Source organism: Rhincodon typus, chromosome 33 (genome assembly GCF_021869965.1).
Source record: "Rhincodon typus isolate 14 chromosome 33, sRhiTyp1.1, whole genome shotgun sequence".
Classification (NCBI taxonomy): domain Eukaryota; kingdom Metazoa; phylum Chordata; class Chondrichthyes; order Orectolobiformes; family Rhincodontidae; genus Rhincodon; species Rhincodon typus.
Genome location: NC_063364.1, coordinates 27,533,889 through 27,556,337, shown reverse-complemented (window position 1 = coordinate 27,556,337; position 22,449 = coordinate 27,533,889). Strand labels below are relative to the sequence as shown.

The 22,449-nt window shown below is 42.3% G+C and overlaps 1 protein-coding gene across 1 annotated transcript; it reads right to left on the bottom strand.

Moving 5' to 3' along the window:
* Positions 1 to 868: 868 nt before the first annotated feature.
* On the bottom strand, positions 869 to 9,501 carry LOC109935196 (interferon-stimulated gene 20 kDa protein-like). The gene is made up of 3 exons (XM_020533870.2): positions 9,240 to 9,501; positions 6,757 to 6,957; positions 869 to 1,458 (listed from the first exon to the last, which is right to left on the bottom strand). Exons 1-3 carry the CDS (start codon positions 9,468 to 9,470, stop codon positions 1,309 to 1,311), a joined length of 582 nt encoding a protein of 193 aa, XP_020389459.1. The 5' UTR covers positions 9,471 to 9,501; the 3' UTR covers positions 869 to 1,308.
* Between the last annotated feature and the right edge of the window lie 12,948 nt (positions 9,502 to 22,449).

Here is a 22,449-nt window from a genome sequence, read left to right as displayed (position 1 = left end):
ATCTCTGAAAGGATTGACAAGCTGGGTTTCTTCTTTTGAAAAGAAGACTAAACGGTGACCTAATAGAGATCATCAAAATTGCAAAAGTCTTTAACAAGAGTGGATAACATTGCAACAAACAGTGGGGAAGAGCATAGCTAGAGTCTACCAATGCAGGATGGTCACCAAGAAATCCAGTGAGGCTGGTGGGGGGGGAGCTCAAGAGAAAGAAACTTCTTTACCCAAGAGTGGCGAGAATGTGGGACTCGCTACCACCAGGAGAGGTTGTGGGGAACATTATCAGCAAATTTAAGGCGAAACAATCAAAATATGAGGGAGAAGGGAACAGAGGGTTGCAAATGTAGCTTTAGATGAGGACAAATGGGTCAGTGTGGGGCGCAGCACAGACAGGATGGAATGAATTCCTTGTTTCTGTGCTGTTTATCCGATGTAATTTTATATACGATCGCAAAAGACTTTTGTCAAATTAATAAACAGACTGTCCAGCAATGAGTACGTAAACAATCCAGCGTGACAGAGTGAAGTTGCTTCAAAACGAGTCGATGTTAAATGGATGATAACCTTGGCCTAGGAAGTGCTTGTTTCTGATGGAGGTGCCTCAGATAGATAAATGTGACCTTTACCAGCATTGACATTTCCCCTCATCCCAAGAAGCACAAAATTCACACACACACATACAAGTCTTTAAGAACAGATCTAATAAGAGCTCTTGTAATCTATTCAGGAGCAGCTGCATTAAAACATCCTCCATGCCTCAATGATTGAATGAACTACCGAATGTGATGTATTGTGTTGGACAGAACAAAAGGTCCACCATCCTTCTCTCTCTTCACCTTTCCCCCACCCTCCTCCCCAACACCACCCTGGTCCATGTTTAATCCACAGTAACGAGGACACAAGTAAAGTCATTGCAATTGCCCCAAATCCCTGAGCTAAAGACAGGAGGGCTGAGGGCGTGGATCAATAATCAGGCAGGGTTCATGCTCCTGATCGCCTCCCAGTGGCTCCTGAAGAGGATGCGGGATTGTAAAGGGGTGGAGATGTTGGGATCAACTGTGAAGCAGTCCCCACCCTTCCAGCCCTGCCTGTCAGCAGGCTAATAGTCTGGGGTCACACACAGCAAACCACTTGAATGTGGAGACTAAAACTGCAATTCAGGAAGGAAGCAACAGAAAATGTAAACAGAGAGAAAAATGAAACAATGCAATGCATCTTGTTGATCTTGAGTTAACAGCAGACACCATTCCATGTTCGTTGTGATACACGAAAATCAGAGTTCCTTTCCGTATTCTGGCAATGCTGTTTTATTCACTGATATCTGTTTCGATTCTCAAATCGGTTCACTATCTCCACTCTGCGTCCCTCACGGAGGTGCAGTTCCCACACTATATCCACGAGTTTAAAAAGTTCCATAGCCGCACTCGCATCTTCGACAGAGGAGTGTCCTCTGTAGCTGTCCTGTTAAAGGGAAAGACTACAGCAGTCAGTAGAGGTCTCAGAGTGGAAACTGCACTTTGGTTCTGTTAAGTGCACCTTCAGTTGAAACCAAGATTCAATCATGTTGTTGGGGCTGTGCAGAGTTCTACAGAGCACCTGACTGAAACCTTATCTTACTTGGGAGTACTTGATGGAACAAGATAGGGAGAGAGATTTACTGTGTATTTAATCTCAACTGAAGTTGATCTGGAAGTACTTTAAACCAAAACTAACACAGGGAATGCTGGAGAAATACTGGCAGTATCTATGGAGAGAGAAGCAGAGTGAATTAACATTTTAAGTGTAGTATGACTCATACTTTGTACTTTGCTTTCATTCAAGATTTTTAGGCTGATACTGGCTAACTAACATATTACTTTCTTGAAAGCTGATCTGCCTTATCATAGTTTTTGAATTCAATTATGGGATGTGAGCGTTACTGGCTGGGCCAACATTTATTATCCATCCCTAGTTGTCTTTGACAAGGTGAACGTGAGCTGCTTTCTTGAACCACTGTATACCATGTTGTGTAGGGTCAACCATAGTGCTGTTTAGAAGGGAGTTCAAAGACTCCTATGCAGAAAGGCAAAGTTCTCTCAACAGAGAGTTGGAACAGTTGAAAGGAAGAGGGCAAGGCCGACACAAACACAAAATGCCGGAGAAGCTCAGCAGATCTGGCAACATCTGTAGCGAGAGAAAAAGAGTTAACATTTTGAGTTTGGTTAGTGATTGGAACCAGGGCCAGGTGGATCCATTGACTATGAGATCCTCGATTGGATTTGTTAACCTGGGCCAATCAGGGAGCCCTGGCTGACAGATATAAACAGGAGATTTGGAGAGTCTCTTCATTCTAGGGACTGGCTGTGAGCTGGCTGGTCAGAGCCCATGTACTGTGCACATGTAAATAAAGGGTGACTTGGTGATGGGACTCTGTGCAGTTAGTTCAGTTGGACATGACTCTTTTCTTGAACACTCAGGAAATGCTGGCATTTGCCCTTCGAAGGACAATATATCGCACTCCCCAGAACTCTCCCACTCACCCTCAACAGCACTGTGGATGTATCTACACCAGCATGAGTTTAAGATGGAGGTTCACCATCATTTCCTTGAGAGTAATTATGTACGGGGTAAAAACTGCTGGTCTTGTCAGTGCTACCCACAGCCTGTGATAAAATAAATACAATGTCTGGTAAAAGTTCCAGCAGAAAGGTTAACCTTGCATTTGCTTTCAGATACCAACTGACCCATTAGACATTCATCATTTTCTGATCCTGTTTCAAAATATTTCTTTAAAATCTAAAAAACAAAATATTTTTAAGCATTTCCATAAGCTACAATACAAAAGGCTCCATGTCACCCGTAAAATCTCCAGCATGAATAATGGCATAAATGTAACCTGACTGCTTAAGCACCGCTAATTCACATACATCCCTTTGCAGCAGCACACATGCATACAGAAAGAGAGAATGTGTGAGAAAGAACGAAGCAGAGATGAAGAAGAAAGAGTAAGAACAAGAGAAAAAAGGAGACAGAAAGAGAACAAGAAGATAAATAAAAGGGAGTGAAAGAGAAAACAAGGGAGGAGAGACCGTCAGGTATAGAAGCAGAATAAGGCCATTTGGCCCGCTGAGTCTGTTCCATCATTCAGTCTTGGCTGATGTATTTCTCAACCCAATTCTCCCCCCTCCTCCTTGTAACCCTTGAGTCCCTTACTAATTAAGAAATTATCTATCTGTCTTAAAGGCTCTCAATGACTTGGCCTCCATAGCCTTCAGCAGTAATAAGCTCCACAGATTCACCACCTGAGAAAATTCCTCCTAATCTCAGTTCTAAAGGGTCATCCCTTCAGTCCAAGGCTGTGTCCTTGTGTCCTAATCTCTCCCACAAGTGGAAATACCTTCTCCACGTCCACTCTGTCCAGGCCTCTCAGGTTTCTGTAAGTTTCAATCAGATCCTCCATCATCCTTCTAAACTCAGAGTCCTCAACTGCTCCTCATATGACAATCCCTTTCACCCAGTGATCATTCTTGTACACCTCATCTGGACCCCCTTCAATGCCAGCACATCCTTCCTTAGCAATGACGCCCAAAACTGCTCACAATATTCCAAATGTGGTCTGACCAGAGCCTTATACAGCCTCAGCTGTACATCCCTACTCTTGTATTTCAACCCTTTCGAAATTAATGCTGACATTACATTTGCCTTTCTAACTGCCAACTGACCCTGCATATTAACCTTAAGAGAATCCTGAACTAGGACTCCTAATACCTATGTGGTTCAGATTTCCAAAGCCTTTCCTCATTTAGGAAATAGCATACGCCTCTATTCTTCCTACAAAGTGCATAACCTCACACTCTCCCACATTGTATTCCATCTGCCACTTCTTTGACTACTCTCCTAGCCTGACCAAGTCCTTCGGCAACCTCCCCATTTTCTAAACACTACCCGTCCCTCCAAATATCTTTGTGTCATCTGCAAACTTAGTAACGATGCCCTAAGTTCCTTTGTCCAGATCATGGATGTATAACATGAACAGTTGTGGTCCCAACACTGACCCCTGCAGAACTTCACTAGTTAGCAGCTGTCATCCTGAAAAATAGCTCTTTATCCATAATCTCTGCCTTCTGACAGTCAGCCAGTCCCCTATCCATGCCAGTGCCTTGGTGCTAACACCTCTCATGCTCTTATCTTATTTCTCAGCCTCATGTGCAGCACTTTATCAAAGGCCTTCTGGAAATCCAAATAGATCACATCCACTGGCTCTCCTCTGTCTAACTTGCTCGTTGCCTCCTCAAAGAATTCTAATAGATTTGTCAGGCATGACTTGCCCCTTGATGAAGCCGTACTGACTCAGCCTTACTTCACCATACATTTCCGAGTACCCTGCAATCTCATCCTTAAAAATGGATTCTAAAACATTACCAACGACCAAGGTCAGGCTAACTTGCCCATAGGTTCCTGTCTTCTGCCTCCCTTCATTCTTAAACAGGGTATTACACTAGTCATTTTCCAGTCCTCTGAGACCCTCCCTGACTCCTGAAAGATCGCCATCAATGCCTCTACTATCCCCTCAGCTATCACCTTCAGAACTCTGGGGTGTGGTCCATCCAGTCTGGGTGATTTACCCACCTTCAGACTTTCAGCTTCCCCAGCACCTTGTCCTTAGTGATGGCCTGTATACTCACCTCAGCACCCTCCCCCCGCCAAACTCTCTTGATGTGCTGGTATGCTGCTGGTGTCTTCCACCATGAAAACATCTATTCAGTTCCTCCACCATTTCTTTGTTCCCCATTATCACTTCTCCAGCCTCATTTTCCAGCAGTCAATGTCCACTCTTGCCTCTCCCCTCCCTTTTATATATGTAAAATACTCTTGCAGTCTTCTTTTACATAACTAGCTAGTTTTAATCACCCTCATATTTCATCTTCTTCCCCCTCATTGCTTTTTTAGTTATCCATCTGCTGATTTTTATCCTCTGGCTTCCCACTAATCTTCACCACATTGTATGCCTTTTCTTTTATTCTGTTATTGACTTCCCTGTCAGCCATGGCTGCCTCATCCTCCCCTTATAGTATGTTTCTTCTTCCTTGGGATGAATTTCTGCTGTGCCTCCTGAATTACCTCCAGAAACTCCTGCTATTGCTGCTCCACTGTCTTCCCTGCTAGGCTCCCCTTCCATTCAACTCTGGCCAGCTCCTCCCTCTCAGATTGTAAGGGTGAATTCTATCATATTATCGTCACTGCCCACTACGGGGTTCCATCACTTTAATCAAGTCAAATCTCATTAGATATCAGCAAATCCAGAACTGCCTGTTCCCTAGTGGGCTCTGCTATAAGCTGCTCCAAAAAACCATCCCATAGACATTCCACAAAATCCCTTGCTTGAGGTTCACTACTGACCTGCTTTTCCCAATCCAAAGGTGTATTGAAGGCCCCAAATGATTATTGTAATACTGCCTTTCTTACATACTTTTTCTACCTCATTTATTTTCTTCTCCTGGCCACTGCTCGGAGGCCCGAGCCTTGCCTTTTTCTCTGTCCTAGCCCTCCCTCAACTTTTTCCAGATTTTTCCATGCAACTGAACCATTCCCACCTCCCCCCTCAACGATTCAGTTTAAAGCTGTATTCACAGAGAGAGTGAGTGGAGAGGAAGAATGAGAGGGGAGACAGTAAGAGAGGACAAACAAGAGGATCCAAGCAGGGTCAAAGCTCAGAATCATCCTTGGGAAAAGGAAAGAGACAAATTAACTCTCTTTTAATTAGTGAGGAGTCTAGGGAGCCCAAATGTAAAAGATTTGACAAGAGTGAGAAGAAAATCAAAAGTTAATGAACTATTGACATAAATTGAGGCCAAGTTGCACTTGACTTGACTTGAAGTCACTGATGATGTCACCTAGTATGGTGTTGAAATGTCTGATTGAAAATAAGCCAGCTCGGCAAGCAAGTCAACAACTTGTACAGGATATTGGTGAGGCCTCTTCTGGAGTACTGTGTCCAGTCTGGTTATCCTGTTATTGGAAGGATATTATCAAGCTGGTGAGGAATCAGAAGACATCTACCAGGATGTTACAGGGTATGGAAGGTTTGAGTTATACAGAAAGGCTGGATAGGCTGGAACATTTTTCACTGGAGCTCAGGACATTGAGAGGTGACCTTATAGAAGTTTATAAAATCATAAGGGCTATAGATAGGGTAAATGGTTGGTTTTTTTCCTCCGAAGATGGAGGAATCTTAAGATTAGGGGACACATTGTTAAGGTGAGAGGAAAGAGATTTAAAAAACACATGAGGAGGAATTTTTTTACACTGAAGGTGGTTCGTGTGTGGAATGAACTTCCTGAGGAAATGGTGGAATGTGGGCGCAATTACAACATTTAAAAGAGATTTGGATAATTACATGAATAGGAAAGGTTTGGAGGGATATGGGCCAAGCGCAGGCAGTTGGGACTAGTTTAGCTTGGGATTATGCTCAGCATGGACTAGTTGGACCATATAATAGGTTTCTACATATTCAAGACAAAAGGATATGGGAATTGTGCAGGAAAATGGAGTCCAAACAAAAGAACAGCCCTGACTTCATTAAATGTCAAAGTGGACTCCAAGGGCTGACTAGTGTCCTCCTGCTCCTTTTTCCAATATTCTTGCATTTTATGATTTTAGGAGCGAGTGCATGAGGATAAAACGGCGTAGTGACTTACAGCACTTGAAGCAAACAGAGAAAAAAGTTAGGGAAGAAAGTTGCCAAGTATAGCTGGTGCCCGTTACATAGTGCGCATTTACCTGTATCCTTTTCCCCAGTAAGTTCTGGCAGAGGCTTTTTAACGAGGCACGTCTGTCAGTTTTCAGTCTTGCTTTCATGATCAGTAACTTGCACGAAGATGTGTCCCGTATGGCATAATCTGAGATGTCCGTTTTCAGGACTCGGAAGTCAGATCTAGGATCGTGGCCCACAATAATTTTCCCTTGTATAATCTTCAAAATCTGAATAAAATTAATGAACTCTTCATTAGCAGAAAGAACAGGCACTTACACAATTCATGTTATCTTCACAACCAGAATTACTGAGTGTTAAGGTGCAGAGGGGGGTCATTCAGCTTATTGTATCTGAACTGGCTCTTTGAATGGACATCATTACCAAGTGCCAATCTCCTGATTTTGCCCCACGCCCTTGAACACTATTTCTATCCAAATACTCATCCAACGCATGCCTCAATTGAACCTACCTCCACCACAATTCCAGGCAGTGCATTCCATTACCTAACCGTTAACTGAGTGATAAAGCTTTTCCTCACATTACCCTTACTTCTTCTGCAAATCACTTTAAATCTATGCCCTCTCATCCATGTTCCTTTTACAAGTGGGAACAGTTTTGCCCTATCCATTGTATTCAGCCCACTCATGATTTTGAAATCCTCTATCAGATTTCCTTTTAGTCTTTTCTCCAAGGACAAAAGACCCAACTTTTTCAATCTATCCTCATAACTGAAGTTCCTCAGTCCTGAAACCATTGTCATAAATCATTTCTGCACTCTCTCCAATACATTCATGTCCTTCCTATAATGTAGCGCGCAGAACTGTACAGAATACTCCAGCTGAGGTTTAACAGTGTCTTACACAATCACTTCCTTCCTCTTGTACTCCATGTGGTACCTCTGAGTCATTTCCATTCAACGCTGCAATATATTTTTCTATTTCCTCTTCGTCAGGTATTTACCTAGCTTCCTCTAAAAGGGATCTATGCAAACAACTCCCTGAGGAGTGAGTTCCACATTCTCACCACTCTCTGGTTAAAAGAAGTCTCCTCTGAATTCCCAGTTGGATTTACCGTTGTCCTATATTTATGATGCCCCCTTTTCTGGTTTTGTCCACAGGTGGAAACATCTTCCCTACATTTACCCTGCCAAATTCTTTAATAATCTTAATGACCACAGTGAGATTGCCCTTCTATTTCTAGTGAAAATAATTCCAAGCACTTAAACCAAAAAGGCATTACCTTAATGTTCATGCAATTAAATTTGTTTATACCTCTTTAACCGTGTTCTATGTGGCTTTGTTTATATAATATGGATTCAGAGTGTGACCAAGTGGCCCCTCTGTATATCTCCAGCAGAATCATCATGTATGGCCATATCTTATTCCTGTACTGCACATATTTTGGTCAAAACATTACATTGGAATTGTTCCAACTTTTAGTTTTCTATTTAGTTTGCAAACTTTGTCCATGGAAACCAAGAAACATCACATGAATGCCCTAATCTGACGCATATTTTCCACTGATCTCAGAAATGTAGAACTTCTCCTGTCCCTCCCTCCATCTCCTTCTTACAAGCTACAGACTTTCAAAACCAACACTTGACACCCTTAATCCTTTCTGATTTAGTTTGTCTCCAATCTATGTAGCTTTGGTGATGAGCTGAATAAAAAACTCTCACGCCTAGGTTCAAGTTCTTACTGAAATAACTCCACAGAGACCTGTATCCCGTCACCTAGTCCCCCTTTATTTACACGTGAAGAGTCCTTGACACTGATCCATCTTCCTCAGAACCAGCTCTCAGAGTGTCAGGAAGTCCATCTGACTGACCTCATTACAATTACTTCACTTACATGTTTTATATCATTAGCAAACTTTTTAAAAATCTTGGCTTCTCTTCCAATTTAGAGACCAATTTCCATCATTTTCAACTCCATCGGCTTTTAAAACCCAAACCTGTTGCCACTTAGCTCTTTCAGCATCTACAGTGTCAGTGAACATTTTACAATTGAGATTTCACTTTAAAGTCATCAAATCCTCAGAGTGCGGAAGCAGGCCATTCGGTCCATCAAGTCCATACCGCGCTTCAAAGAGCATCCCACCCAGACTCACGCACCCTACCCTATTGCTGTAACCCTGCATTTCCTATGGCTAATCCACCTAGCCAGCATGTTTCTGGACACTATGAGCAATTTAGCATGGCCAATCCACCTAATTCACACATCTTTGGACTAGAGGACGAAACCAGAGCACCTGTGGGAAACCCACGCAGACAAGGACAGAATGTGCAAACTCCACACACAGACAGTCCCTGGTGCTGTGAGGTAGCAGTGTTGACCACTGAGCCACTGTGCCACCCTCACTTCGTCTCTCAATTAAATGGGTCCTAGTTACTCTTTTGTGTAGAGTGATTTCACTGTAGGAAAGGGAGCTACGAGCATTGGAAAGGCCATTGAAGTGAATCATAACATCACAAGCACATTGTTTATATGGATAAAAATGCAAAGCCTACCTCCTCCCTGGCGATAGGATAAGGCAAAGCTGTATCCATATCTAACGGACGAATCCCACTCACAGGGGTCCTGAAATCAGTTATCTTCCCATCTGGTTTAATAAATTTGTCATAGATCACAGTCCCACTGTAGTCCACAATGCTGCACCGTGCCAGGCCACTCTCAAAGCCATTGGGTCCAAGTCCCACCATCTCGCAATCAATGGCAACGTACTTTGAAGGATCGATCATTTTTCAATCCCTTAAGAAACGGCTCTCTTCTGCAAACTGTGTCCGACTGAAAACAAAACAGCAAATTTCCTTCCTCTTTTATACAGTTCCTCACCCAACTAGTCAAGTTTGAGGATGTCACCTTTGATTTGGATACCAGGCTGTGGCCAAAATAAAAACAAACAAAAACACAATTTCAATAGAGGAATCGTAAATGATATGAAATGACAGAGTGAAACTGAATCAGCAACAGAGCTGAAGTACACTTACACCTTAACAGTGCTCATGGTTACACCCTTGGTTTATTTGTTCATTGTTATGAAGGTTTTCAATGGCATGATCATGCAAGAAGTATCCTACTGCAAATTATTTTGTTTCGTTTTAACGCATAATAGCCATGGGCAACGATGGAGTCTCTGTCCTGAAAGTTGCCGCTCAAATGCTCAATTAGTGACACACTCACAGGGAACACAAGAGACATTCAAAAGAAGATATATTTGGGCATAATTTTCCTTAGCACAACCGGGTTTTGACAAAGGGCCCACTGCCCTGATAGGAAAGCCTATCTTTCCAGTTGTAAGTACTGGTGGGCCTACTCTGCATTACAGCATTGTCAATTTTTATTTCAGTCCATGTTTCCTTCTCTGTTCAAATCTGTTCCTCATGTTTTCTTTACAGCTTGTTTTTTTTTCTGATTATACATAGTTGATATCCTGCTCCCTTGACATCTCATGAGTCAAATGAACCACATGGTACTGCAGGTGAATCATGCCAACCAAAGGGCACAAGTCAGATTGTGGGATTCTGTTCAGAGTCTGTGCCTGAGGGAAACCAGGGTAACAGGGAATAGAACTGAACCATTCAGCGTTGGAAACCTGGATCTCACTGCTCCATGAAGCTGTTGTGATTGGGCATCAATTGGAAATTTAAAAGCTATGATGGATTTTTTTTCTGAGGTAAAGGATTTAAGAATTACAGAACAAACTAGGAAGATGCAGTAACAAGAAAGATCAGAACCAAAATATAGTTGAGTGGTAGAAAGGGCTTGATGGATTGAATGGCCTCTTCCTATCCACAAGTTCCAAACTTCCCATGCTCGTACGAAGTAGCTCATCTCAGCTAATACTGAGGATTTTGGGTTTAATGTTGCAAATCATTTGGGTGATAGGGGACTTGCAGGCTTAATGGTTGAGCTTCTTCTTCCTTTGTCCCCAGCCATTCCTCTGTTGGCATTCAAAAAATTGAACATTTCATCCTCCAAAAATGAACACGTCACCACAACCAATTTGAATGTGTCCTGCTCCCAATCTCCTTCACTCTTACCCATTATTTGTCATTACAGTCTCTCCAGCAGTTCTTACAAGCAGTTGTCTGATCCTTAGATTAGAATTCTGGACAGAATTACAAGGCTTATTATGTTTGACCTTGTCGCTTGTTGCAGTTTGGTCAAAACTATATATATAAACAGTTTATCGATTTGAACAATCTTTCTATTTGTGTTTTACAGGTGATCCTTTGAGAACTGTAGAGTCATCAGGCAGCCTGACTACGACTGGACAAGGTAAATGTAAGTAAAACTTGGTGGTTAACACTCGGTCATCGTCTAGCTGGCACATTCTCCATGGTAACATCTTTACCAATCAGTGATCTCTTGTCAATTAGTCAGCAACGTTTCTAATATAGTCTGAAAATGTTGTTTTCCTTTACATTGCAATTTTTTTGCAAACTGTCCTGATGAGAGCAAGACCAAAAGCTTTGGAAAAAAATGTCTTCTTCAACAATGTTATTTATTTGTTCTCCTATGGTACTGGACAAGAACTGTACATATTAGGATGCCCTGATCACATTGCCTTGTTTGACCAATTGGTATATATTGCTTCCAGCCTTTGTCTGAGAAATCACCCAGTCCCGTACTGTTTCAGGAGTAGAGACTGTAATTCAATGGATTTGTGTTGTAGAATGGGGGTACAGTTTTAACATACCAGATAGTTAAAGCTTTGTCTCATCTTCTACAAACACAGGAGTACATAGGAAACACAGGAAAGCAATGGTATTATTGCTGGACTGTTAATCCAGAGACCCAGGTAATGTTTTGGGGACCTGAGTCCGAATCCCGCCATAGCTGATGGTGGAATTTTAATTAAATAAGTAGCTGGAATTAAGGGTCTAATGATGACCATAAATCAATTGCTAATTGTCAGAGAAAAAACCCATCTGGTTCACTAATGTCATTTAGGGAGGGAAACTGCCATCCTTACTTGGTCTGGCCTATATGTGACTCCAGATCTGCAGCAATGTGGTTACTCTTAACTGCCCTCTAGGCAATTAGGGATGGGCAATAAATGCTGGCCTGGTCAGCGATGCCCTCATCCTGTGAATGAATATATTTTTAAAAAAGTGATCAAGGGCACTGTCTGAACAGTCCTCTTCACATCTATCACACGTATAACCGTAAGAATAGAAGATAAATCATGCAGTTGGCAAATCTATTTTGAAGCTGTACCTCAGGAAAAGAAATGTTCTCAAACAAAGATGGTACTTTGGAGTTTATGAAGAATATCCACTACTTCTAATAATTTGAATTCATTACTGGTAGTGAATAAGGTAAATTATCCTGGCATTTGTATTAATCAATACAGGGTAAGGTAGGAAAAGGAGACCACTATTTGAACATTTTAATAGAAAACTGAATGGAGTTAACACCCCCATTACTCAACTATATGGCACCATTGGAATCTTTTACATTCGCCTGGTTGGCATGACTCAGCAGCAATACCATGTGACAGGGTATTGAAATAATTCCACAGAGGCCGGTATCCCCTCAGCAAGTCACCTTTTATTTACACGTGCATAGTACTTGACACGGGTTTGGCTTGCTCAGAGCCAGCTCTTTGAGCAAACAGAAACGCTGATATTTCTGTTGATATCTGTCAGCCAAGGCTCCCTGATTGGGATTGTTAACCTGGTCCAATCAGGGAGTTTCTATTCCATGAGGTCCACGTGGCTGATCTCGTTACGTCCCTCCCCCTCTAAGTCCGGGACCTAGGCCTGTTCTTTTTCTTGGACCCTCTCCTGCATCATTTTTGCACCGGGTCCGGTTCCTCCGATTCAGCCTCGGATACCGGACCACAGCTTGCCTCTTGCACCTAGAGTGTCTTGGAAGAAATTCAGCCTCTTCTTCAAGCAGTAAAGGCATGAGTCTACGAGATCCATGGACTCCAAGGTTTCTTCGATGCTAATTGTAGGGGGAGGCCCTACCGGTTCCGACAGCCTTTTGGACTGTTCTGAGGGGCCAGATATGTTTTGCTCCTGCCCTATTTGCGAGTTTTCAGCTTTCATGTGGTCCACATGCTGTTCAGGATTGCCTCAGCTACCCGAACTTTGTATATAATGGGATCTGACCTCATGGTGACCATGCTACTTACCCATGCAGGGCCATTCCTGTGGTTTCAAATACTAAACTTCATCCCCTGAAGTAAACTGCCTCTCTTACTTGGAGGAGTCTTGTGTCCAGCACTGGCATTCTTGTTGCCATTTCATCCTCACCCCTTCAGGTCCGGGAAGGTCAGATTTAACCTAGTGTGGAGTCTTTTCCCCATCAGCAACTCTGCTGGAGATATCCCTGTAGTTGCACACCACAGATGATCAAACTTTCCTTCTCTGTCTGGGCTCTGCATCAATCAAAGTCCGGGAAGTATATGCTATTAGGCATTCTTCTCTATTGGGTCATCTGTGAGGCAACACTATCCTGATACCATACAGGGAGGTATCACATGTCAGCACCATACCTCACTTGGGATCATAGTGTTCCAACACTTTAAGACAATGATAGCTGCTTTTTCACTTCCCTAAAGGCTATGTCTTGGCTACGAGAACATTTCCAAGGATAACCATTTTTAATAGCAGATGTAAGGGTGCCAGGCTGGAGGCCTGGTTATGTACGAACTTCCTGCAAACAATTCACCAACCCAAGGAAAGACCTAAGCTTGCTACAGACGTGAGAGCTGAGGCAGCTTTGATCACACTAACTTTCTCTTCCAAAGGGTATAACCCGGTCTTGTCAACTCTTGTAACCAAAGTAGGTCACTTGAGGTGCCTAGAACACACCTTTTTCCCTTCTAAGCCGTACACCCATCTTGAAGAAATGTCTATGTCCAAGTTTGCTAAGTGCTTCTCATTGGTTTTACCATAGTCAGCACGTCACCCAGATAAATGGTAATCCTGGGTAGAACTTGTCAAGTGGTCTCCATCATCATCTGGAAAATGGCAGAGGCTGATGATATCCTAAATGGCAGTCTTATATATTGGTACAAACCCTTATGGGTATTCATTGTATACTTCTGGGAGTCCCCATCTAACCTCAATTGCAGGTACGCATTGCTATGTCTAGCTTCATGAAGGACAGCCACCCCACCAGCTTTGTGTGTAAGTCCTCTATGTGAAGGATTAGGTATTTATCTAACTGCGAGAAATGCTTTACTGTTTGTTTAAAATCTCCACAAAGATGAACGAACCCATCAGACTTCACAATCGGCATGCCCGGTGCTACCCATTATCAAAGAGTCATAGAGATATACAGCATGGAAACAGACCCTTCAGTCCAACTTGTCCATGCCAACCAGATATCCTAAATAAATCTAGTCCCATTTGCCAGCATTTGGCAAACCCTTCCCATTCATGTACCCATCTAGATGCCTTTTAAATGTTGTAATTGTACCAGTCTTCCTCTGGCAGCACATTCCATACATGCACCACCCTCTGCATGAAAAAGCTGCCCTTTAGGTCCCTTTTATATCTTTCCCCTGACACCTTAAACCTATGCCGTCTAGCTTTGGAGTCTCCCACCCCAAGGAAAATAATTTGTCTATCTACCCTATCCATGTCGCTCATGATTTTACAAACCGCTCAGGTCACTCCTCAACCTCCAACACTCCAGGGAAAATAGCCCCAGCTTATTTAGCCTCTGCCTGTAGCTCAAACCCTCCAACCCTGGCAACATCCTTGTAAATCTTTTCTGAACCCTTTCCAGACCAGAATTGCACGCAGTATTCCAATAGTGGCCTGACCAATGTTCATGCTGCAAACTGTACTGGTTTGATGATTCCTTCACCTTCCAGCCTCCTGATTTCTGCATCTACTTTTGCATGTTAGCCAAATGGCACTGGGGGGGCCTTGCAGAATCATGGAATTGCTTTCCTGGTCAACATGCAAGGTGACCCTTAGCTCTTTTGATAGTCCCTAGACCGTCCTGAAAAACATCTGGGTATTTAATTAGGATTTCACTCAGGCAGCCATTTTCTACTCGAAAAATGTTGAGCCAATCAAGGTGAATCTTTCTCAACCAATTTTGACCCATCAGGCTTGGGCCCGAGCCTTGTCCTACAGTCAGTGGTAGCTTCTCATGAGACCGGAACCAAATTTGTATCCTTAATCTGTGAAGGTTCACTGGTATAGGTTCTCAGTCTAGCCGAGATCTTACGTAAACTTGAAAGTTCGAGTCCAAAGCAAATTTTATTAAAGACTGGTTCTGCAATTATTTATGCAGCTGCAGTGGTATCAGTCTCCATTAGAACTGGGTGACCATTTAACCAGATGTATATTTTGATTGGTTCTGATTTGGATATCACTAAGCAATTAGCTGTTCAAAACCAGATGTAGGTGGACTTTCCAGGGTGTGCACTCTCCTGGATACCAGCCGATGAGTTCTCCTACTCAATTCAGGCCTAGTGGGATTGTTTTGCTGTCCTGCGTTCACATTCCGGCAGCAACTACAATGGCTTGCCGGCCCAGATCCTGAAGAAAATGTTAACCATTTGGCCGAGGCTTGGCTTTGTTTTGGGATTTTGCTGTGGGCTGACCTAGAATCCCTCTGTTCAGGATATGGCGTGAGTGAGGCCATGCAATTGCCTTTACTGAAAAAGTGTCCCCAAGTTCAGTCGGCCTGGCGCGGGAGTCCACTTCCATCAGCATATCCTGTAACTCATAAACTCCACTTGCCACAGTTTCTAAAAGACAAAGTCAGCTGTAGTGCCTGTTTGAAGGCCATCTGGGCTTCAGCTCGTAGATGCTTTTGCATGGTTACATCATTAATCCCACATACCAAAAGTCTCTCAGCATCTCATTAAGGGTTACGCCAAAATCACACGCCTCTGCCAGTTGTCTTAACCTGGTCAAAAATCCTGACACAGTTTCCCCTGGTTCTTGAACTGCTGAGTAAAACTAATAGTGTCTCAGAATTATAGGAGGCATGGGGTCATAATATTCCTTCACTAAATCCTCCAGTCTTGAAAGATTTTAGTATTTTGTGTCTCAAGAAACATTAGGCTCCTAATAACCAAAAATGCTGCAGGTCCACAAGCTGTCAGGAGAATTACTCATTGCCTTTCATCTGCCCCATTGCCATTTGTCATGGGGAGACGATGGCCTAGTGGTATTATCACTTGACTGTTAATCCAGTCATGCAGGTAATGTTCTGTGGACCTGGGTTCGAATCCCACCATGGCAGATGATGACATTTGAATTCAATAAATATCTGGAAATAAGAGTCTAATGATGACCATGAATCCATTGTTGATTGTTGGGGAAAAACCCATCTGGTTCACTAATACCCTTTAGGGACGGAAACTGCCACCCTTACCTGGTCTGGCCTACATGTGACTCCAGACCCACAGCAATGTGGTTGACTCTGGGCAATTAGGGATGGGCAATAAATGCGGCCTAGCCAGTGACGCCCTCATCCCATGAATGAATAAAGGAAAAAAAAAAATTGCCCAGAAAAAATAAAGCATACTTTCCACATACTGGACCCAGTCTTTGACAGCAGGATCAATTTAATCAAGCTTCCCATATCACAGCATGATGCTAGAAATGTTTACTCCAACTCAAAGATGACTGTTGCAAGCAAATTACTTCAGGAGTATATCTTTTTCTTGTCGCCACTTAATTATCTCCACAGAGACTGGTATCCTGTCAGCAAGTCACCCTTTAAGTACACATGCAGCATACTTGACACTGGTCTGGCTTCTTCAGAGCCAGCTCTCAGAGCGAACAGAACATGTGACACTCCTGTTTACATCTGTCTGCCAGGGATCAGATTAACAGCCTCAATCGGGGAACTCATATTTTATGAGGTCCACTTGGCTGACCACATTACAATCACTCCAAATATAACATCTCATTCTAAAGAAGCACATTTGACGTATTACTGAGCTGGCTGTTTCTTGTCCAAGTAACTCAATAGTTCTCACTGGGGCTACTGTAAAGCCAAGGTAGAAAGATTGCAGTATGTTGATAAACTGGATATATAGTTTTGACCAAACTACAACAGACAAGGAGGTCAAACATAATATGGCACATAATTCTGATTCTAATCTATGGATCAGGCAGCTGCTTCTAAGAACCATTTCAGGTTATGAGCATGCAAATTTGATTTAAAAGTAAACTGTGTGAAGAAAGAATACTTTTGTTCACAATTGCTGTTCTACACATGATCCATTCTTTCAATTTTGGCCTCTGAACTATCTGTTGTTCCCTATCTAAAATATCTATTCTGTGTTACAGCCTCTAGCTTAACCCTGCATACATGCGATTCTCTATTCTGCTGCAATGTTTGGATGATTAACATTTTGAATTGCAATTTTATTAGAGTGTATATGTTTGCTATGAGTTACTTATTATGCTGTAGAGATGTAGAAATGGGCAAATATTGACTACTAGGAATGTAAAGTAAGGGCAACAAAATAATGAAACAGGCAAGAGAGACAGAGGGTCAGGTTATGGTGTGGTCACAGAATTATTATGGTGCAGGAGGCCATTTGGCCCATCTTGTATACATTGGCTCTCCAAACGTTCATTCACTTTATGCCATGCCCCCACATTCTCTCCTCATTCTTCCTTTTCAGATAACAGTTTAACTTCCTTTTGAATGGATCATTCGAACCCTCCTCCACCACATTCTCAGACAGTGCATTCCAGATCTTAATCATTCATGGTAATATAGAAGCAGTAGGTAATTTACCTATCCATCCTGTCCAGTCACTCAATACGATAATGGCTCATCTTGGACTTTAATGTTTTCTCTCTCACACTATCTTTTTACACCATTAGTATTTAGAAATCTATTAATTTCTATTTGAAACATAATTAAAAACTGAGCTTCCACTGCCTTCTTGGGTAGAGAACTCAAGATTCACAACCCTCCAGGGAAAAAGAATTCTCCTCATCCTGGTCCCAAGTGATTTTCCCTTATTTTAAAATTGTGGCCTCTAGTTCTAGACTCCCCAAACCAGAGTAAATATCTTACCTGCATCTGCCCTGTCTATCCCTTTAAGTATTTTGCAGATGGATAAATGGATCATAGTTTTGATGCTGAAGGAGAGGTGGAGTTGGAGATGAATGAGAAGATCATATGGGGGTGGCATGGTGACATCGAGTTCAGAGTGGAGCCAAATATTAAGGATCTTCATCTCTGAGCTAAGCAAATATGAAAAGGTTACAACTTATCTCCATTTATTATCTGTACAAATTGTCCTCAATAGATTGAATGGCTCACATTTATTGGAATGATACCAGCTTTTGATGGGACTCCAAGGTGCCAAGTTTAAACATTTAACTGAAACTATCAGTACTGACTGCAAAGTAGGCTGTCCAAAGCAGAATGCTGATACTACCATGTACCTTGTTGTACCAGGCAATATTGAATGTGATCTGACATCTCCCAGAATGAATATTCCTCCTTGAGCTTTGGTTTAATACAAATTACCAACCATTTGCAACAAACAATCAAATAGTCTCCACAATCACTCTTTCTGTGGTGCCCACAAACTATAAATTCTAGCTTCACAACTTCCCACGATGGGACCTGAACATTCAACCACAATTGTTTGTCCCCTACTCTTACCACTGGAGCATGAGAAATTATCAAAAAACCCATCAGCATTTGAGGGTCAGGGCAGAAGTGGCGGCATATTTCAATGTACTTAAATTAGATAAACAGATTTGGGTAGGGTGGGCACTAGATCAAGAGAAATGCATATTATTTAGTGTGAGAACCCTGAACAAGGCAACATGATCTTAAAATTATATCCAGGACCCTTTAGGAATCAGGAAACACTTTCACACAAAAGGCAACAGAAGTACGAAACTTTCCCAAAGCTATCAAAATGACTTTCAAAAATGAGATCAATAGAATTATATTGGATAGGAATATCGAGTGAAATGATAAGGCATGGATTGGCTGTAATTTACCAAATGGTGGTGGATCAGGTTCAAGGGGCTTAACAACTACTTGCATTCCCATGTTCTGGAGCTGAATTTCACTTCTGGGATTTAAAATCAAGTCTAACCTGCACTCACTTGCCTCAAGGCTCCTTTTCACTTGTTCAGTGTATATGGTGGTGAAATTGGAGTTTTAATCCAGTTACTAACTGGTAAAGACCTCCACCAGGGTTTCCCAAAGTGAGGTTAGCAAGCTGAACTTTTAGAAGATCTCCAAGGCAACGACGGCCACCTTCTGCCTACTCTAATCGGTCTTCTTTCCCTCCCTCTTCACTCAACACTGGGTCACTGACGTTTTCAATCCTCAAAAATGGGATCACAGAGAGAAAAAGTACATAAAGTACTGACTCATTCTAATAGCAATCTAGTGTAATATCAGTGCTCTAGCAATCCAGAGGATGAGGTAAATCCTCTGAGATATAAATTGAAATCCCACCATGGCAGTTGGTGGAATTTAAATTCTGAAAACGAATTTCATGTCACTATTTCTGAAACTATCATTGATTGTCATTGAAACCCTTCTAGCTGTCTAATGCCCTCTGGGGAGGGAAATCTGCTGTCCTAACCCAGCACGGTCTACATCTGATTCCAGAACCATAGCAATGTGATGGACTCTTAACTTCCCATTTAAAATGGCCAAGCATGTCTCTCAGTTCAAAGGCAATTAGGGACAGGCAAACAATTTTAGCCTTGCCTACTATGTCCATGAAAGAATAAAGTGTAACTATGCAGCACTTGATTGAGCAGCAGGTACTGCACAATTAGAAAATGATGTTTTCCAGCATTGGTATGTTTCAACTCCAAGCAAAATGACTGACTTTGGTATCACTGAAGAAAACATGTTTTTCAGATAGATCCCTAGAGAAAGGCAAAGAGCTCTACAAGCATCAACTCTATCCATTAATCTCTTCCAGTTTCAAAGAAATTCTTAACTTCTAAAATCCACATAACTTTCTGAGGTGGCTGGTTTGATTTGTCATGAAGTTGACGGGAGATCCTGCTTCAGATCCTTTGATTCTGGGGTTGAGGGAGTCAAAACTCACACCAGCACAGTTCTACCCACCCTGATGACAAATCAAACAAGTCTCACAGTTCAGATCAACATCAAGCAGTTTGCCACTGCCTGTTCTATCTGGTTAATATTTGCACATCCCTCATGTCTCCAACTCCTTGGCATAACCAATTAGTCCCAATCTAAGGTAGGCTTTAATTGGAGCCTGTAGCAGGAAATGCTACGGTCTCCAAATCAAGAGTAAACAGTACACACTGATACTCAAGACCTATGCAGACAAAAATAACTAGGTCACTCAATAATAAACTCACTCACTGCGAGTACAATGAGGTTCTTTTGAAGAACTAGCTATTTTTCAGGTAAGTTTGCTTTGTACTACTAGTAACCTCAAATTAAGACCCACAAGTTGCACTTTCCTTCCTGTTTTACCACATAATATAGCCTGGCACTAGACACCAATTGGACTGAAAGTGCAAGTTCAATGCCACCTTCAGTGGCAGATTGCTGTACCCATGAGTACAGTCCTTGCATTTGAGGCTCTAATGGAGACCCAGAGATTAGGCAGGTGTGTAAGAAGATATGCAATTAAACTCCAAATATCTGACAGGATAAGAAGGACAAGGACCAACTGTTTGAAAATAATTTATTGTCCAACAGTTGCATGACAAATTCTTCCAAAAGAAACCAAATGTTTCAGCTTTATAATCACAGGGTGAATGTGTTGCAAGTAATGAAGCACAAACATTTGAATTTAAGTCAGGAATTCTCGGGTTGCAGAGTAATCAAGTTTGTAATGAACTACTATGAAGAATAACAGAAGTTTAATCACATGAAAAGAAATCCTGTTGAATGTAATAATAGACACTGCCTGCTCCCTTCTGGATAAGCCAGTGGCCTTCTTTATGTTCAATTATTCATGAAAGGCGACTGTAAACACTTCCAATTGAGACTGAGATGATGTCTCTGCTCTGAAGTCACCAACTCATTCCAGTACAGGATGCTGGAGTCCTACAATTTCACATAAGTGCCCCTTTCATAAGTGTGGGAAGTTATCACCAAGGTATTCAACAGTGGAAAACCTCACCATTGTGTTTTTTGTTGGGGGGGGGGGGGTGCAGTGGGTAAGGTAAGGCAAGGCAGCGTTGAGATGTAGAATAGTCAAAGGAGCACGAAAAAGGAAAGTTAACAAAAGGGTGATTTCTATGCTCTTCCTAATTTGGTATTGCCATGTCAAGATTTGATGCAATGCTGCAAAGAGACTGCCAATGAAACCAACAGAACACGCAAAAAAAAACCTTGCACCATGACGCATTAAGTTGCATAAAACACAGGACAACTTGTGTACCTATCAGAACAAACAATAAAACATGCAAATCACAACAGATGAGTGCTAGAAATTCTTAGAAATCAAACCACACAACCATAGCCAGGCACAGTGTTAGTTTCATCTTCCTGGATAATGTGGTTATACTTTTATCGTTTGGAGTAAGTTCTAAACTGGATTTGCATGTCTTCAACTTAAAGAAATAACCTAAAGAAAACAGAAAAGAGTAGTCTATGCTACAATTAAGTTGAAAGCTTTTTAAAAAAAAAATTAGTATTTCAATGATAGTAGGAACTGCCGATGCTGGAGAATCTGAGATAACAAGGTGTAGAGCTGGATGAACACAGCAGGCCAAGCAGCATCAAAGGAGCAGGAAGGCTGACGTTTCGGGTCGAGACCCTTCTTCAGAAATGGGGGAGGGCAAGGGGATTCTGAAATAAATAGGGAGAGAGGGGGAGGCGGATAGAAGATGGATAAAGGAGAAGATAGGTGGAGAGGCGACAGACAGGTCAAAAGAGGCGGGGTTGGAGCCAGTAAAGGTGAATGTAGGTGGGGAGTTAGGGAGGGGATAGGTTGGTCCACGGAGGATGGACAGGTCAAGGAGTCGGGATGAGGTTAGTGGGTAGGAGATGGGGGTGGGGCTTGAGGTGGGAGGAATGGTTAGGGAGGCGGGGATGAACTGGGCTGGTTTTGGGATGCGGTCAGTGGAGGGGAGATTTTGAAGCTTGTGAAGTATACATGGGGAACCCTGCAGCCCAAGGGTATCAAAGCGAAATATGAGATGCTGTTCCTGCAGCTTTCGGGTGGCATCATTGTGGCAATGCAGGAATAGTATTTCATAAATGCTTTCATAAACTCAGCAGGTCCCAAATTGCCTCACGGTCATTGAAGCACTTTTGAAGTGTTATAATGTAGGAAGTGCACCAACCAGTTTCTGAATAGCAAGCAGCAATGTGTAACACACAGTATTAGGCAGGGCACCAAAAGGAACATAGCCACTTTTTTTTTTGCATAGCACCATAGGACCTTGAAATCTCTGGAGCAGGACTTTGTCTGTCACCTGAATGTGAGCAGTTAAGAATACTACTCCCGATGCACCATAGCCATCCCAAAGGAAGCTTTGCACTTTCACATCTCTCTGCAATACTTTAAAACTCTTTACATTCAGTGAGTTATTTTGATAATCAATTGCTGTGTTGTGACAAGTAATGGCAGCCACTGTGTGCACAGGAAGAAGCTATATGACAAATTGCCAGTTAATTAATTTGCTTTTCCTCTCTTCTCCCGTTCCTCAGTATATTTTTTTCCATACCACAAAATTTAGCCAAGATACTGGATGAAAACTCCTCCCTCCCTCCCTCATCCCCATTCTTTTTCAAATACTGCAA

Coding starts and splice junctions, on each gene's coding strand:
- LOC109935196 (XM_020533870.2), bottom strand. CDS start 9,470: ATGATCGATCCTTCAAAGTACGTTGCCATTGATTGCGAGATGGTGGGA. Junction 6,958..9,239: donor ATCCTATCGCCAGGGAGGAG/GTAGGCTTTGCA, acceptor AATTTTATTCAG/ATTTTGAAGATTATACAAGG. Junction 1,459..6,756: donor TACTGGGGAAAAGGATACAG/GTAAATGCGCAC, acceptor TCCCTTTAACAG/GACAGCTACAGAGGACACTC.